Here is a 17,297-nt window from a genome sequence, read left to right as displayed (position 1 = left end):
TTGCTTCTTATTCCATTTTGCCAGTCTATTTCTCTTGATTGGTGAGTTGAGGCCATTGACATTGCTGGTTATAACTGATATATACTGACTTATTATTGACATGTTATTGGCCTTTAGTTGACTCTTTTTACTTTTTCACCTTCTCTTTTTAGTTTCTTGCCTTGGGTATTTGATTTGCTCTGTTGGGCCTCATGGTGTTGTTGCCTTTATTGTCTTTTTCTAGGATATTGTTTAGAATCGCTTGTAGTGCTGGTTTGGTATTCATGTAGTTTCTCAGGTGTTCTTTGTCTTGGAAGTATCTTACTTCCCCATCCATTTTGAAAGAGAGTTTTGCTGGATACATCAGTCTAGGTTGGAGGTTGTTCTCTTTTAGTACTTGAAATATCTCATTCCAGGCTCTCCTTGCCCTAAGGGTTTGTGTTGAAAAGTCTGCTGTGATTCTGATGGGCTTTCCTTTGCATGTGATTTGTTTCTTTTCTCTTACTGCTTGTAGTATTTTGTTCTTCTGTTAGGTTTCTGGGATCTTGATTATTATATGTCTAGGTGTAGATTTTTTTTTTTTTTTGATTGTGGCTAGTTGGGGTCCTACATGACTCACTTATCTGAATATCAAATTTTTCCTTTCTGTTTGGGAAGTTTTCTGTCATTAATTCTGTGAACAGCTTTTTTAAGTCATTTGTATTTTCTCCTGCTACTTCATGTATTCCTGTCAGTCTTATGTTATTCTTCTTTCATCATCTAAGAGTTGTTGGGTCAATTTCTCATGATCCCTTACTGTTTTTAAGAAACCTCTCTTTTCATGGTCACTGACTGCAATCTTATCTTCTATATCTGAGAGTCTATCTTCGCATTCTTTTATTCTGTTGCATACACTTTCTATGGAGTGTTTAATCTCCTGGATATCTGTTTGAATATGTTTTATGGATTCCATTTCTTTCCTGTGTTGGGTGTTTATTGTTTCCATTTCTTTCTTATGCTGGGCCTTCTTGGCTTCTATCATGCTCCTGAGCTCATCTATTTTTTTGTCAGTTTCTGCTCTAGAGTCTCGAATCACGGCTTCCATTTTGCTTACTATCTCTATGGTTATCTGGGAAATTATTTCTGTTTTGAATTTTTCTAGAGCCTGATTGATCTGTTTTGTTACTTCCTGTGCTTTGAGTTCAGCATGTCCTGCTGGTTCACTATGGGCCTTTTCATCCTCATTTGCCCTACTGTTTGCCATTGGCGAACTGGAAGTCTGTCCTTGTGTCTTGCTTAAGTGTTTTCTCATTTTTATTTTTGTTATCGGACTGTCCTTGGTTTAATCTCTGGGTTATCACCCAAATCTTCCTGATATAGTTGCACCCTAGCTTCTTTGTCTCTAAGGACCCACAGACATTCTCATCTTCTTAACATCAGAGAAACAGCTCATCAAATCAACAGCAATGCTTTATCCCAACTGATACAATCAGCAACACATTAAGATCAAGCACATCTTAGACACTGACCACCTGTGGTAATCACTAGTCTATCAACCTTAATCATTTGAATTAAATTGAAATCAAGAAGCAGTCCAGAGCATGTCTGCAGCGAACAAAATTTCAATATAGTGTATTTACCATTTAATGGCTCAGACAGAGCGAGGATGTAAGTCTCCTGGTCTCAGTTAGGTGATGGCTGAACCCCATGATGCTGACTGACCTCGGACTGCAAGGCCCAGATTGAGTTCCCCAACCTTCTGAATGGTTGAATTCCACATGGTTTTACTACAGGTTTCCCACGTCCTTTCTTTAAAGATGTTCAAAGTTGGCAACTCAGAAAAATACCCTTTATGACCACCTCTGCCTCTGCAGAGTGGGTCCAAAGACTGGCACTGTCAGGAGGTCTGAGAGTGCAGGGAGGGGTGTGGGGACTTATGGGGGATCAGGGGCTCCCACGGCTACCTTCCTGGTGCTGGAGCGATGGCTGCTTCAGGCGGGAGAAGGCGTGGTTCTCCTTCCCGCAGTGAATCGGGGCCCAGGCTACCTCCCGGCGCTTGAGCCATGGCAGCTGGGTCAGGAGCAGGTGTGGCTCTTCTTCCCATGGTGGATCGGGGCCTAGGCTACCTCAGTTAAATCTACTTTTAATATTTGGCATAATGGAAGACAGCTGCATTCTCATATCTGCTGCTTTTGGTCAGTTTTTGTTGAGATAGGAAGGAAGGAAAACCCAACCTCATTTAGGTAATGTATTTTAACAAGGGAGTAGATTAGTTTAATCACCTTTTCTGATAATTGTGGATGTTTTCCTTTGGTACTGTACCAATACTTTCAAGGATTTTATGTAGATGGGACTTGTTGTTTTCTCATCATCTCTAAATGAAATGTGGTATTTCACTGTGTTGGGCATGGGTCAGTTTCTACTAAATTAGAAAGAATCTCTTGGGAAAGCATATTGATTGGAATTCTTTCCATCACGTAGGTTGGGTTTTACAAAAATGGAAGCCAGGATGCTGACTACCTCACAAGCGCAAGGTCCTGAGTTCGATCTCCGGTACTAAATAAACCAAACAAACAAAAAAACGCAAGCCAGGGAAAGTAGTCGGGTATGAGGAATCTTTTAGGCTTCCATTAGACTGACAGTCTTTAATTTTGGAGTAGTGCTCATCTTTTAACCACTGTTGCATTCTTACTACTTATGAAATTTATCTTGGGTAGTGTTCTGATTTTAAATATTAGGCCCTTCTGTTTTTGCGTAGAAGTTCTTTTCTCTGCTAGAAAAATGTTGTTTTTCATACTTGAGTTCTTTTTTCTTCCTCTTTTTTATTTTTCTTTTTTAAAGGAGGCAGGGGCAGGGTGTCACCAAGCTGGCTTTGAATCCCTGGGCTGGGCTGAAGCTCTCATCCTTGTCTCAGCCTCCTGAGTAGCAGGGCCTCTAGATTTAGGCCGCTGTATTGTGCCCTATTTACTTGGTTTTTTAGTTTGTATCATACTTGGCATTTAGGCAAGAGTCCTAAACATTTCTCATTTACCATTATGTATGTGTAGATTTTAATTTTTTGATGCGGGTGTGGGCTTTTTGAGACAGAGTCTCCCTATGCAGTTCAGCCTGGTCTTGAACTTACCAGGTAGCCCAGGCTGGCTTGAAGACTGCAGTCCTTTTGCCTCAGTCTCTTGGTGCTGGATTTACAGGTGTGGGCCATTCCCCTGGCTAGATTTTGTTAATTTCATATATATATGTTCTGTTGAGATGAGAACAGAAGGATGTCTCTTGCTTCTGTTCATTTAAGAATCTATAAATTTGTTTTTTTTTTCCTGAGTGGTTTTTGAATTGATGATAGAGGTGGTGACCAGAAGTGATGATTACAGTGCTAATGACACGTGGGAAGGAAAGGAGTAGAGAAACCAGGCCAGAAAAAACCTGAGAATGAAATTTTACATTGTTTGCTATGTGTAATCTCTTAGGATTTTGTGATTCTGAACTGTGAATCACTGATCTATACTTTTTAATCTGCTCTTTTCCTCCATAGCATAGGAAGTAACATATAACAAACAATATATTAATTTTCTTGTTATAGTAATAGAATTTTATCAAATACATCACTAAAGCATATATTCCTTGGCCTGCAGATTTTTGATGGCAAAGACTGGCTCATTTCTTAATCTTTTTCATGAATTGAACAATGAGTAGTATTTAATTTTGTAGACACATAGCATAGCCTAAGGTTTTTTTGTTTATGTGTAGTGGAGGAAGATTGGTTTGTATAAATCTTAGAGAACAAAGAAAATGGATACCTTTGGAATTTAGATTATAAGCCTGGTTTTCATGTTTCAGACAAAATGAGAGAAAATTAATTTTCCTCTTAATGTCAGGATAAAGGGATTAGAAAGATTTAAGATACAGTGTAGCCTGGTTCTTTTTTTTGGTACTGGGGATCGAACTTGGGTCCTTGTGTTTGTCAGGCAGGTGGTGGAACCACTGAGCTAAATCCCCGGCCCTCCAGTTCTTTTTTTAAGGCAGACTACAGGGAAAAATCACACATAATCAAGTGTCTTTGTTTCCTAGAGTGACATCTGCTTGCGTGAGAATAGAGCAAGCTAATTAGCAGAATTCTTATCAACAAGTTGCTTTCTTTCTCTCCCATGGAAGAAATGTGGAAATAATTTTATCAGGATATTTTTAATGCTATTTGTATGGATTTTTAGAATTTTATACCACTCTTCTAGTATTAAAATTGTGGTGGACCTTAGGAGGTATTAGGGTTTTGAGATTTTTAATAGTTGAAATGTTTAAAATTCAATAACTAAATCAGCTATTGAAAATCTGTCTTAGCTGTTATGAATGCAGAAATGATTTTTGCATGACTTTTACTGTAAAAATCGATAGTTGATGTTTCAAAGTATTGAACATGATTCTTTTAAAAGCCTTCTAACAAAGATAGGAATAAGGAATTGAACTTAAAATAACTGAGGAGGAAATCATTAGGATATTAGTTTGTTAGGGCTGCCGTAACAAAATACCGTGGGCTGGGGACTCAAAGGACAGAAATTTATTTTCTCAGTATTAGAAGCTGAGTTTGGTATTAAAGTGCTAGTGGGTTTGGTTTCCTCTGAGGCTTTCCTTTGGCTTGTAGATGGTCACCTCTTGCTGCCTTTTCAGATGATTGTTGAGCTGTTCTGGAATGCCCCTAGTGTTTTCTCTTACACGAGAACATCAGACATACTGATTAGGACCCTATGTTGGTGACCTATTTTAAACAAGCTCTTTTTTTTTTTTTTTTTTTTTTTTTTTTTTTTTTTGTACCGGGGATTGAATTTGGGTCCTTGCGCTTGCCTTGTGAGGCAGGCAGCGGCACCACCACTGAGCTAAATCCCCAGCCCTAAAAAAGCTCTTTAAAGACCTTGTTTCTACGTCAGGGTGTGTAGTCAAGAATTGGGAGTTGAGACTTTAACACATGAATTTTGGGAGAACACAGTTCAGCCCTTATGTTAACAGTTGGTAATGAAAGCAGTCAAGAAAGAAAACAAGTAACTTTTTTAGAATTACTTATTTTTTCCCTTTTATTTAGTAAGGTTTACGTGGAAGTGCAATCATTCTCTGTCTCTTGTTGTATTTCTTCTAGCCGGAGAATTTTCATCCTCGGGCCTTCTCATCACGTGCCCCTCTCCCGATGTGCACTCTCCAGTGTTGATGTATACAGGACACCTCTGTATGACCTGCGTATTGACCAGAAGAGTAAGCAAACAGAAAACTTACAGCTTTCGCTTTGCTATGTTCTTTTAGTAGGAATTGTAATTTAATTTAAAACAAAAATAAGTGTCATGGTATATCTCAATTTTTAAAATAAATTTTGTTGTAACTAATCTGCATTAAGTGAAAACAATGAAAAGAATCTTCTATATCCCTAAAAGATAACTAGTATTTTCCTGCTAGCTATAAAAATCTGTTAGGGCTGGGGATTTAGCTCAGTGGTGCCGCTGCCTGCCCGGGAAGCCCAAGGTCCTAAGTTTGATCCCTGATACCGGAAAAAAAAAAAAAAAATTCTGTCAGTTCCACCTCCAGACTGCAGTGGTTAAATTTGTGTGTGCTAATATTAGCTATCTTAAGAGGAGAAATGGATATCCACACCAATTTGAGGAAGGATCCTGGCCATGCTATTTTATTTCTATGTATATCACTTTTCTCACTGTAAATCTGTATGATTTTTATGAGGCCATAGTTGTGAGACTCTGAAAGGTGTTACAGAAATCTTTCTCTTTTGCCTCTCTGTCCCCTTCTCTCTCCTCCCTTTCCTTTTTTTCTTCCCTCCCCTCCTTCCTTCAGTTTTTTTTTTCCTTATCTTTCTTTTGCCTCTGTCTTTTTTTTGTTGTTGTTTTGTTTTGGTACTGGGGATCAAACTCGGATCCTTGCACTTGCAAGTCAGGCAGCGGAACCCCTGAGCTAAATCCCCAGCCCTTGTTTTGTTTTTTGAGACAGGGTCTCTTTATGTAGTTGAGATTGACCTGGAACTCACTGTGTAGTCCAGGCTGGTCTCAAACTCACAGCGATCCTCCCGCCTCAGCCTCCTGAGTGCTGGGATTAGAGGCATGTGCCACCACACCCGGCTGCCTTTGTCTTTCTTGAGTTGAACCTGGAGCTGTGAATGGAGTTACCTCCACAGCTTTTTTTATTTTGAGACAGGTCTAAGTTGCTAAAGTGCCCAAGTTGGGCTTGAATTTGTAATCCTCCTGCCCCAGCCTCCCAGAGTGCTAGGATTACAGGCATGCGTCACCATGCCCTGCTTATATTTTATTTTTAAGAATGGCTATCATTTTGATAATTTTTTCATTATACTGTTGTAGAAGTCAAATTTTTGTTTAGTTTTTCTTATACTATAGTTATAAAACCTTTTGATCTTATTAAGGTATTGTTGGTGGTTGGGAGAGAATAAATTTAAAAATACAGAACAATATAGAGCAGTGGTGGTGAACCTATGGCACGTGTGCTGCATTGGGATGTTTGTGTCCTTGAAAGATCCAAAAGGTTTGCCATCGCTGGTATAGAGAATAGTCTGTCAAATAGTGGTGAACTTATCAGTTTACCATCCACAGTTTACCCAGAGCTTTCCCTCATCTTGAACTCAGCTTACCTCACCAAACTAACTACTTTCCTGAACTTGGTGATGTATCACTCAGTTCATTTTATTATATGTTAATATGTTAGGGATGCTATTTTTATTTTTTATTTGAATTAATTCTGCAGCATTTTCTTCTATAGAAATCACTAGCTTTTTTTTTTTTTGGTACCAGTGATTGAACTCAGGACCTTGTGCTTGCCAGGCAGGCGCAGTGCCACTGAGCTACATCCCTGACCCTCTGTTTTTATTTTAAGCCTCAGTTTCCATAATTTGAATATTTGATTATCATAGATCGTTAACAATTTGTTATTAAAATGTATTTTATTAGTGAAGCTGGAGTTTTACTAACTTTACACCCTGGATGATTTTAGGGAATATACTTTACTTTTAAAAGCTTGTTGGACCATTCAGAAATTTGTAGTGTTGGATAGCCTGAAAGTGAAGAAATGGATATTTCTTAACCAAGTATAATTTTGTGGAAAAGAGATTGTATCACCATTTCTTTCTTTCTTTGATTTTGGTGAGCGTATTTAATTGAAATAGTCTTACATCGTATCTTGTTTTTTTATGTGCCAAATTTCATCTTTTCAATTTTCTTTTTTTTTTTTTTAGTAGTGGGGATTGAACTCAGGACCTTGTGCTTATGAGGCAGGCTGTGGAACCACTGAGCTAAACCCCGGGCCTTAGCTTTTTTTTTTCTGCTACCAGAGAGTGAAGTCAGGACCCTTTGCTTGCAAGGCAGGCAGTGGAACCACTGAGTTAAATATCCAGCCCTCATCTTTTCTTACTCTACAAGGTTCTTTTTTTTTGTTGTTTTGTTTGTTTGTTTGTTTGTTTGTTTTTTTGAGACAGGGTCTCACTATGTAGTTGAGACTGACCTGGAACTCACTATGTAGCCCAGGCTGGTCTTGAACTCACAGCGATCCTCCTGCCTCAGCCTCCCTAGTGCTGGGATTACAGGTGTGTGCCACCACGCCTGGCTCTACAATATTCATTTTAAAAACAGTTTATCAGAAAGGTCCGAACTACTAGGTCATTTTGAATTGACATGGTACTGACATGAAATTATGATCTATTACAGTTAAAAATTAAAAAAAAATTTTTGAATTTTTCATTTTTTGGGAAAGGATCTCACTGTCTAGTCCAGGTTGACCTTGAACTTTCTTTGTAACCCAGGCTAGCCTTGTACTACTTGTGATCCTGTTGCCTCAGTCTCCCCAATACTGGGATGATAGGTGTGTACTTCTACGCCGAACTGCATTTGTGTTTGATCTATGCTACAAGTTTAATTTTAAGGAAAATATCATTCTAAGTGGGACTTGTCTGTTTTGCATATGGTAGAAACTGAAGTCTGGAATAATATCACACATTATTACTATTATTATTATTATTATTATTGTTATTATTTTTGGTATTGGAGATTGAATTCAAGTTCTTGCACCTGCGAGGCAGGCAGTGGCACCACTGAGAAAAATTCCGGGCCCTTCACACATATTATTGAAAACCAAAGACTGTTATTAACCTCCTTTGTAAATTGGCCAGTGACTTTTCCATATTTTGGTAGGAATTCTAATTAGCTGTGCTTTTTCTAGTATGCACTGATTCTTTTTTTTTTTTTTTTTTTTTTTTTTTTTTTGGTACAAGGGATCAAACTCGGAACCTTGTGCTTACAGAGCAGGTGGCAGAACCACTGAGCTAAATCCCCGGCCCTTAGTATGTACTGATTAAAGTCAAAGAAAAGTGTAGATCTAGTCGTGACTTTAAAATCATGAAAGGCATTGATAAAAATTAAATCATTTTTATAATTACGGAACATATATAAATGGCAAATAAGTCTTTATATATATTTATTGTTTTACTTGATGCATAAAAATTAGCCTACATCCCTTGTTAAAAATGAGGAGAGTAATATGTCTTGCTTATGTCTCTTGCTGCAGCAATGTAATTTTGTGTTACTGGATGCCATCTCACAAGACAAAGACATACATTGATATATTTCTTTTAATATGTTTTAAAATCTCTCTAGTTTATGGAGAGCTATGGAAGACAGGAATGTTTGAACGTATGTCTCTTCAGACAGATGAAGATGAACACAGTATTGAAATGCATTTGCCTTATACAGCTAAAGCCATGGAAAGGTATGTTGATTTGATATAAGAAATCTCATAGTAGTCATCGATGTTGATTTCTGTAGAATTATTTTACCTAGGGTAAGATAATTAGGGTAAGGAGATTAAAATTGTTTTGTTTATTTTGAAATGAAATAAAAATTTGAGAATTTTAATTTTAATATTAAAAATTTACTTCCTTAAATATATATTCAAGTTGATTTTAAATGCTTAGCCTATAAAGATTGAACAGAGGAATTAATTTTTTTAGGTGGAAATATGGCAAAAACCCATGTGTGTGTGCACTTGTGTTTGTATTTTGGTTTGCTTAGTATTTTATTCTTTAGACATTTCTGTATCACAGAATAATTGCTACATTCTTTTGTGTTATGGTGCTACAGTAAAAATTTAATACTTGGAAATGACTTTGGAGGTCATTTGTTTCAACCTTAGGCAACATACATTAATCTCTTTTATTGTGCTTGACAGATATACTTGACAGGTTATTTTATAACTAATTAAAGATCTTAGGATGCTCACTAGACTTAAAAACAGGGATTACTTAAAACTAGGGAGAGGGACGGTATCTGTTTTGCTTTCCATTTTATACCCCAGTGCCTAGCACTTTGCCCAGCATATGGTCATTTACTTTGGTAAAATGAAAAAAAAATTGTTTTAAGTATTTCCTTATTTTAGTATAGCATTTGAAATAGTATTCTCTTTTATAAGTCACATTTCTTTTTTGGGGGGTACCAGGGATCGAACTCAGGACCTTTTACTTGTGAGTCAGGCAAGGTAGGCATGGTGTCCCTGAGCTAAATTTCTGGCCCTTATGAGTCACATTCCTTTGAGTTTTTCTGTTACTTCCTTAATATGTACTTTATTTCATATGTAGTTTGACTCTTTCTGAATATGGCAAGGTTGTCCCTACAGTGCATCTCTTCTTTACATTCTCTCTCTCTCTCTCTCTCTCTGTCTCTCTTTTTTTATACGGGGGATTGAACTCCTTTGCAAGGTAGGTGGCAGCACCACTGAGCTAAACCCCTGGCCTGTTCTTTACATTCTCTTAAAGTATGTGGACGTTGCAGGTTCTCATATATTAATGAACTCTAAAATCACATTAACACTTTTTATGCTGATATGGCTTAGTTACTCTTGGCTAATATATTCATGACCAGCTAAAAATTAGGGTCTTTTTATACTCTTAAGATGAAATATTTTCTCCTCTTGGAATTTTGTATGGTTGATTTTTTTTTAACACTAAAAGTGTATGACTTCTTATTTCTGTTTAATTTTTTTTCTTGTTGGTGTAGTCCATTGTTATAGTCTTTTTGGATATTTGAATTCATAGTATTATTTATTTTTCGTAGCTTTTCATTACTCACATCTGACCCCGAGGAATTACATAAATTTTAAGAAATTTCCAAGTCAGTGAAATATTAAAATATAATTTTAGGTTATCTTTTAATCTATGTCTCCAGAAATTGTGAATCCTTATATTTTTCTTAGATTGTGGTATAATCAGAACTTCCCACTCTTTTTGTTTGTTTGTTTGTTTTTTTGAGACAGGATCTTGCTATGTAGCCCAGGCTAGCCTTGAATTGGTGGTGATTTGCCTGCCTCAGCCTTCCGAGTGCTGGGATTACAGGTGTGTGCCATCATGTCGGGCCTGAACTTCCCATTCTTTTTTTTTTGTATTGGGAATTGAATGAATTTCTCTTTATATAGTAAATACTATAGAAAATTTTTATTTGTTGAAATTTTGCCTATATTAGCATCAAAAAATGAAATTTAGACTTAATAAATTAAAGTACAATAGAGCCAATAAACTGACAGCAATATATTAAAGAAGAATCTAACAAAATAACATTTTTATTGTTACTTCAAAATTAAAATGTGTGGACTATTAGGAAAATAAAAAGTTGGAGTGCTCAAACACATTCATCTTCATAATTTTCCCACTTTTATTTTTCTTGCATTACTGGCAATTAAACCCAGGGCCTTGTATATGCTAGACAAGTGTTCTACCACTGAGCTATTTCCTGTGGCTCTTTCCTTTTTAAAAATTTGAGATAAGTCTCACTAGGATGGCCTCTTAACTTGTGACCCCCTCTTGCCTTAGCTTTCCAAATAACTGGAATTACAGTTGTGTGCCACCGAACCCTGTCCCCTACTTTTAAATAGAGTTAAACTGCTTCTGTAGTACATTAGGATCTTTAATACTACTACTCTTAGATAGTATATAGAAATATTTGTTGTATTTAGTGCCTATATCAGTCATATATTATTAACAAATTACTCCATAATTTAGTGGCTTAAAATCAGCTGATGTATTTATTGTTTACAATTTTGGGTCAGGAATTGGGCCAGTGAGTACCATGCTTGGGTCCAAAAGATTTTGAAGAATATGGCTCAGATGATTTGAAGGGTCTAAAAATGGCTTCACTTGTCTTCCTAAAGCTTTAGGACTGGCATTTAGTTGATAACCCCTAGTTTGCTGTCCAGGTGACATACTTGTTTATCAACAGGCTTTTCTTTCTTCTTGATCACTCTCTAGGAAGGTAACCTTTACGTGGTGAGAGCAAAACAAGAAGTAAGTGCAAAAGCAGAAGTTTCTCGGCTTTTTGAAGTATTGGTCTGAAACTGTATAGTACCATTTCTACCAAATTCTTTCATTTTTGTTGTTTTTGTTTGTTTTGTTTTTTAAAACAGGGTCTTGGTGTATAGTTCAGGCTAATCTTGAACTCACCATGAAGCTCAGGGCTGTTCTTGAGCTCATGACAATCCTCCCAGCCTTCTGAGTGCTGGGATTACAGGTGTGTGCCACTATGCCTAGTCAAATTCTTTTTTTTTTTTTTTTTTTTTTTTGGTACTGGGGATCGAGCTCGGGTCCTTGTGCTTGTGAGGTAGGTGGCAGAACCACTGAAATAGAGCCCCGGCCCTTCAAATTATCTTTTTAAAAGCAAGTAAAATTGCTGTGCCAGCCATGATTTCAGCGAGGGAAAAATAGATTGCCCCTGTGGAGGGTAGAAGTAGTAGGTGTGTACAGGAATAGGAGGAAGTGCTGGCAGCTGTCTTTGTAAATGCTCTCACACAGTTTTATCTCTGGTGGACAATTCACGTCTTTCTGAAACAGTATTCTTACTTTGGACCCCAAGTGAGCGTCCTGTAAGTTTCTTTAGAAACTCTTTTGCCTACCTGTGAGGGGTGTGTAAGTACTGCATTACATCTTTCTGAGGTCTTGACAAAGATTAAAGACTCATTCTGTATTTGATAATTATGAGTCTTTATTTTCTTGGTAGTGCTCTGGGTTCAATCTTGTCCGCTTTAGTCTTTCACTATCTGGAGAGGCCAGTGATGATAAATGTTTATTTTGTAATACATATTCTTGGTTAGAAGTATTTCCTTTACTCTTCGCTTGCAAGCTAGACATTCATTCTCTCTTTTTTTTTTTTTTTTGGTACTGAGGATCAAACTCAGGACCTTGCGCTTGAGAGGCAGGCACAGTGTATGTTACTGAACTAAATCCCTGGCCCTAAACAGTTTGTTCTTTAGTACATATTTTTCTCCTTATACCTTTTCATATTTGGTTGTGAAGAGGCTACTAACACTTCGGGTATTGTGCCTGGAAATCTCAGCCAGAGCCACAGGTTCGTTAGGTATAGTGGTTTTGTTGTTGTTGTTGTTTGGTACTGGGGTTTGAACTCAGGACCTTGTGCTTTGAGGCAGGCAGCGGAACCACTGAGTTAAATCCCTGGTCCTGTTTTGTTTTGGTACCGGGAATCGAACTCAGATCCTTGTGATTGCAAGGCAGCAGAACCACTGAGCCAAATCCCCGGCCCCTGTTTTTGTTTATTGAGAGAGGGTCTTGCCTTATAGTTTAGGAAGGCCTTGAACTCACTATGTAGTGATCCTCCTGCCTCAGCCTCCAAAGTACTGGGATAACAGGTGTACACCAACATGCCTGGCATGCAGATATACTTTTTTTTGGTACCGGGATCAAACTCAGGTCCTTGCACTTGCAAGGCAGGCGGCACAACTGCTGAGCTAAATCCCGGGTCTGCAGATACATGTTTTTAATCTATCTGTTACAAAGTCTCTTCAATGTACCTTTTATTTTTCCTCATGATTATTGTGGGTTCATAGTGACTGTCTGTCCTTATGTGCCATCAGTTGAGCTAGGTTGACGTAGGCTGATAGCTGCAAGCGGCCCTCACTTCCTGTCTGGGATTATAGTGCTAGTTGTCTTTTGAGGCACTTCATTTTTCATCTTGGTTCTCATCTCACTTTACTTGTCACTCACCCTTCAAGGCTTGTTTCTCCGTATGGCCTCTCTTCTTCAGTAGGATAGCCTTGGACTGCCTTACATGGCAGTTGAGGGTAGCAGTTGGACAAAAGAAGAAACTTCCAGTTCTTTAATGTCTTACGAGGTATTCTACTGGTCAAAGAAATCAACAAGACCAAATTCTAGGTCAGGGAGATGAAGATACTGAAGTTAAATAGCTCATTGAATGCTGTATAAGTCTGTCCACCCCCCCCCCGTCTTTCTTTTGTACCAGGTATTGATCTTGGGACCTTGTGCTTGCGAGGCAGGTGCAGTCCCCTGAGCTACATCCCTGGCCCCGAGTCTGTCTCCTTTCTATGGTAGTTCCCTGGTTTTTTCTCTGCCTGCAGCAGCTAGTCTATTCTTTTTGTTTTGTGCCCAGAATACTACTTGGGCAAAAGCACTTTAGTCATCCGTTGTTGGATGCAGTAGTAATGATCTCACCATTTTAAATACTTTTTTCCCCAAAATAGGGTCAAATTTTTTAAATACTGCATTTTGTATCATGAAATATTTATGTATTCTTTTTACTTTTTTTTTGTTTTTTTTGAGACAGAGTCTCACTGTATAGTTGAGACTGACCTGGAACTCACTATGTAGCCCAGGCTGGTCTCAAACTCACAGCGATCCTCCTGCCTCAGCCTCCTGAGTGCTGGAATTACAGGCATGCACCACCATGCCCGGCCTCTTTTTACTTCGTTTTATTGGCTATACATAAGTGGTACTAGTATGTATTTATATTCTACTCTCTAAAATCAACTTTTAACATGTAACTTTAAAACTTTCCTGTGGCTTTTAACTATTATACTTATTATTTTTATAAAGTATGTAAGCTGTTATTTATAATTCTATTTTAAATAGATTTTGTAAATATTATATTTATTAGTGCTTTCTAAAAAATAGTGTAAAAGAAGAAACAGAAAATGACTTATCCTGTTGCTTAGTTAACTTAGTTGACATTTAAAAAATATGTGCACATTGAAAATGCGAATATAATCAAGAAGTACAAAGTGAATAGTGAATGCCTTTTTTTTTTTGGTACCGGGAATCAAACTCGGGTCCTTGTGCTTGTGAGGCAGGCGGTGGAACCACTGAGCTAGATCCCCGGCCCAATAGTGAATGTCTTACTGTCTTCACCAAACCTGTATTTACTGTCACTGAAAATTGTTAAAATACATGAACATATAGTTTATTCATGTATAAATTTTTGTATACATGTAGCATTTATACATGTTTGTTTGAATTAAAACATTGTGAGATCATGTCTTACACATTTTGTTTTGTTCCTTTTTTTCGATGTACCTTGCTTTTGTTTTTGTTTTGAGCTGAGGTCTTTCTGTGTAGTTCAGACTAGTCTGGAACTCATGGCAACTCTCCTGCCTCCACCTCCCAAATGCTTGGATTACAGGCATGTGACACCACACCTGGCTTCCTTATGCTATATTACCTTTCGTATTGAAATTCATAATTTTTATTATTACATATAATTGCATTTGAGGAAGGTTAAGTTAGAACATGTAGAAAGTATATCTTGAAAAAAGTTAATGTGTAAAATTAACAGCATTTAAGGGAAAAAAATGAGAATCAAGACTTGTCATGTAGAGGTACAAGATCCCAACAATGAATGTAACTGTACTGTATCCCTAAAATGTACCAATAAACTCAATTAAAACTGAAAAAAAAAAATTAACAGCATTAGCTGGGCATTGTGGTGCACGCCTGTAATCCCAGCACTTGGAAGGCTAAGGAGGATCGCTCTGAGTTCAAGACCATCCTGGGCTACATAGTGAGCTCCAGGTCAGTCTCAACTATGAGACCCTGTCTCAAACCCCCCCCCCAAACAAAAACAAAAACAAAAAAAACCCACCAAAATTAACAGCATTAGAGGACAACTTCTCTTTGCAGTTTATTTTGATTATTTATCTTTTCCCCCTTTTCTGTTATTCAGTATTTTACCCCTTAAATTTTATTTTTCTGGGTAGACTGTGTTCATATGTTTTAAATTAAAAAAAAATTTTTGTAGGTGCATGTTTGCAATACATAATTGTATTCATTGTGGAGAGTTGATATATATATACATAGCACATCTTTTTTCTTTTTTTTGCCAGCATTAGATTTATTTATGTCTTTAATAGTTAATTTATCATAAATATGAATTAATAGCCAGAGTAACAGACCAAAAATATATAAAACACATAAAACAATTACACTAAATTAAGGTACAATTTAGATACATTGGGTATGTTGCAGTTTTAAGTTTTACAAGTAAGTGTTCACAGTGAAATTTACTTTTTTCATAGAACAGTTATTTTGCATCAGTTTCATCCCCCCTCTTTTTTCCACAAAAGTATAGAGAAGTAATAGGACGCTTTTAGTAACTTTGAAAATATTTTATTGAAAAATACAGCACTTTAAAACTGTGTATATGTACTGTAAAATATTAATATAATTTTGTTACTGCCAATATTTTGCAACATGGGCAACTTGGAGAGCATAGTGGTATACAGTATTTAATTTGCCTGTTCCTTGCTTGCATTGGTTCCATTCAGTCTTAAAAAATTTGTCATGGAAAGCCAGACATAGTTGCCCAGGCCTGAAATCCCATTTACTTGGGAGGTTGAGATAGGAGGATGGCAAGTTTGAGGTGAGACCTTGTCTCAAAATAAAATTTAAGTTGGAAGTGGTAGCACATGCCTGTAATCCCAGACCTTGGAAGGCTGAGGCAGGCAGATCACCACAAGTTCAAGACCTGCCTGGGCTACATAGTAAGCTTAAGGTGAGCCTGAAAACAAAAAACAAAAACAAACTCCCCGTATTTAAAAGGTGTTGAGGATGCAGTTCAGTGGTAAAGTGTCCTCGGTTTGATCCCCAGTGTTGAAAGGGGAAACACAAAACAAATCACGGAGCTAGTGTTTCGGCGCATACCTGTAATCTCAGCATTTTGGGAGACTGAGGAGTATCAAAAAGTTGAACCCAGCCTGGGCACTTTCTCAAGACCCCATCTCAAAATAAAGACTTCAGAGGGATGACGGGGAGCCTAAATAGGTAGCACAGTGTGAACTCACAATGTGAGTTCAGTTTCCAGTACTGCCAAAAAGAAAAACAAAAAGTGTCACAGTGAGGATTTGGTAATTCTTGGGCAATGCGCAGTTATTTAAGAAATGCTCTTGTTGCAGCATAACCTATCCAGATAATGAATCTTAAGTCTTCTTACTATTATGTTTATACATATTGTTCCCTCAGTTCAGGGCTGCATTCATATGCTTTAGTATGGTAGTGAATATTACCTTTAAAAAATTTTTGTTTTGGCCATTCTAGGGTCTGAATCCAGTGCCTTGTGCATGCGAGACAAAAAGCTCTACCCCTGAACTGTATCACAGCCCTTTAAACACTAGTGTTAAGTAAATGGCTTTTCCTGTTCTTAGTGTCTTGTATTACTGTGGTGCTGTGTTGCCGTGAGTGAGCCAGTTGGTCAGCGGTGTTGTTACATTTTGATTAACTGAAGTTCATAGTTTAGAGTAACTAAAGTATGAGAGTATCCAACTCTGTATTGGATACAGAGTTTTTGTTTTTGCCAAATGACTGCCATGTGTCTGTTTTTTTTTTTTTTTTTTTTTTTTTTGCACTGGGGATCAAACTCAGGAGCTAAATCCCCAGCCCTGTGTCTGTTGTAGTGTACCATATGGACTAGTTTCACTGACCTGCACATTCTCTATTCTTCATCTGCTTATCCTTCTCCTTATCTCTGCTCCTGTGGTATCCACTGATCTTAGTATACTGTCTCTATAATTTTGTATTTTTTGGGAGGGTGTAGCCTGGGGCTAGACACATGCCAAGCACATTTTTGTCTTTTCTTGAATGCTAGAATCATTTTATGTAGCTTTCCAAATTTGCCCTTTCCCCTTCTTCTCATTTTGCAGCTTTACTGGGAATTGAACTGGCCTCACTGAGCTAGCTACCTCCACATTCTTTTTTTTCCTTGTTTAGCTTTTATTTTGAGACAGTGTTTCACTAAGTTGTCCAGGCTGGGCTTCAACCTTGACCATTTTACCTCAGACTCCCAGAGTGTTGGATTACCACTGTGCATTTTTTTTCAAAGTTTTGGGGATCAGACCCAGGGCTTAGTGCTTGCTAGGCAAGTATGCTACTACTGTACTACATACCCAGCCCATTTCCAGATTGTCTACTATCTCTTTACAACATTCTTTCAAAACTTCCTCATTTTTTTAATGGCTTGATTGCTTATTTTTCTTTCTTGTTGAGTAGTATTTCATTTTATGGATGTGTCATA

General features: G+C 37.4%; 1 protein-coding gene across 2 annotated transcripts in view; it reads left to right on the top strand.

The window, feature by feature from the left end:
* Memo1 (mediator of cell motility 1) overlaps positions 1–17,297 on the top strand; it is a 121,138-nt gene that overhangs the window by 64,260 nt on the left and 39,581 nt on the right. For both annotated transcript variants that reach the window (XM_033763487.1, XM_033763490.1), the window contains 2 exons: positions 5,081–5,193; positions 8,601–8,712. In XM_033763487.1, the coding sequence (XP_033619378.1) occupies positions 5,081–5,193; positions 8,601–8,712 (225 nt within the window). The remainder of the gene's footprint in view (positions 1–5,080; positions 5,194–8,600; positions 8,713–17,297) is intronic.

Source organism: Fukomys damarensis, unplaced genomic scaffold (assembly GCF_012274545.1).
Source record: "Fukomys damarensis isolate Sample0158 unplaced genomic scaffold, DMR_v1.0_HiC HiC_scaffold_2, whole genome shotgun sequence".
NCBI lineage: Eukaryota > Metazoa > Chordata > Mammalia > Rodentia > Bathyergidae > Fukomys > Fukomys damarensis.
Note: the sequence above shows the minus strand (reverse complement) of the source record. Positions and strands in the feature narration are given on the sequence as shown.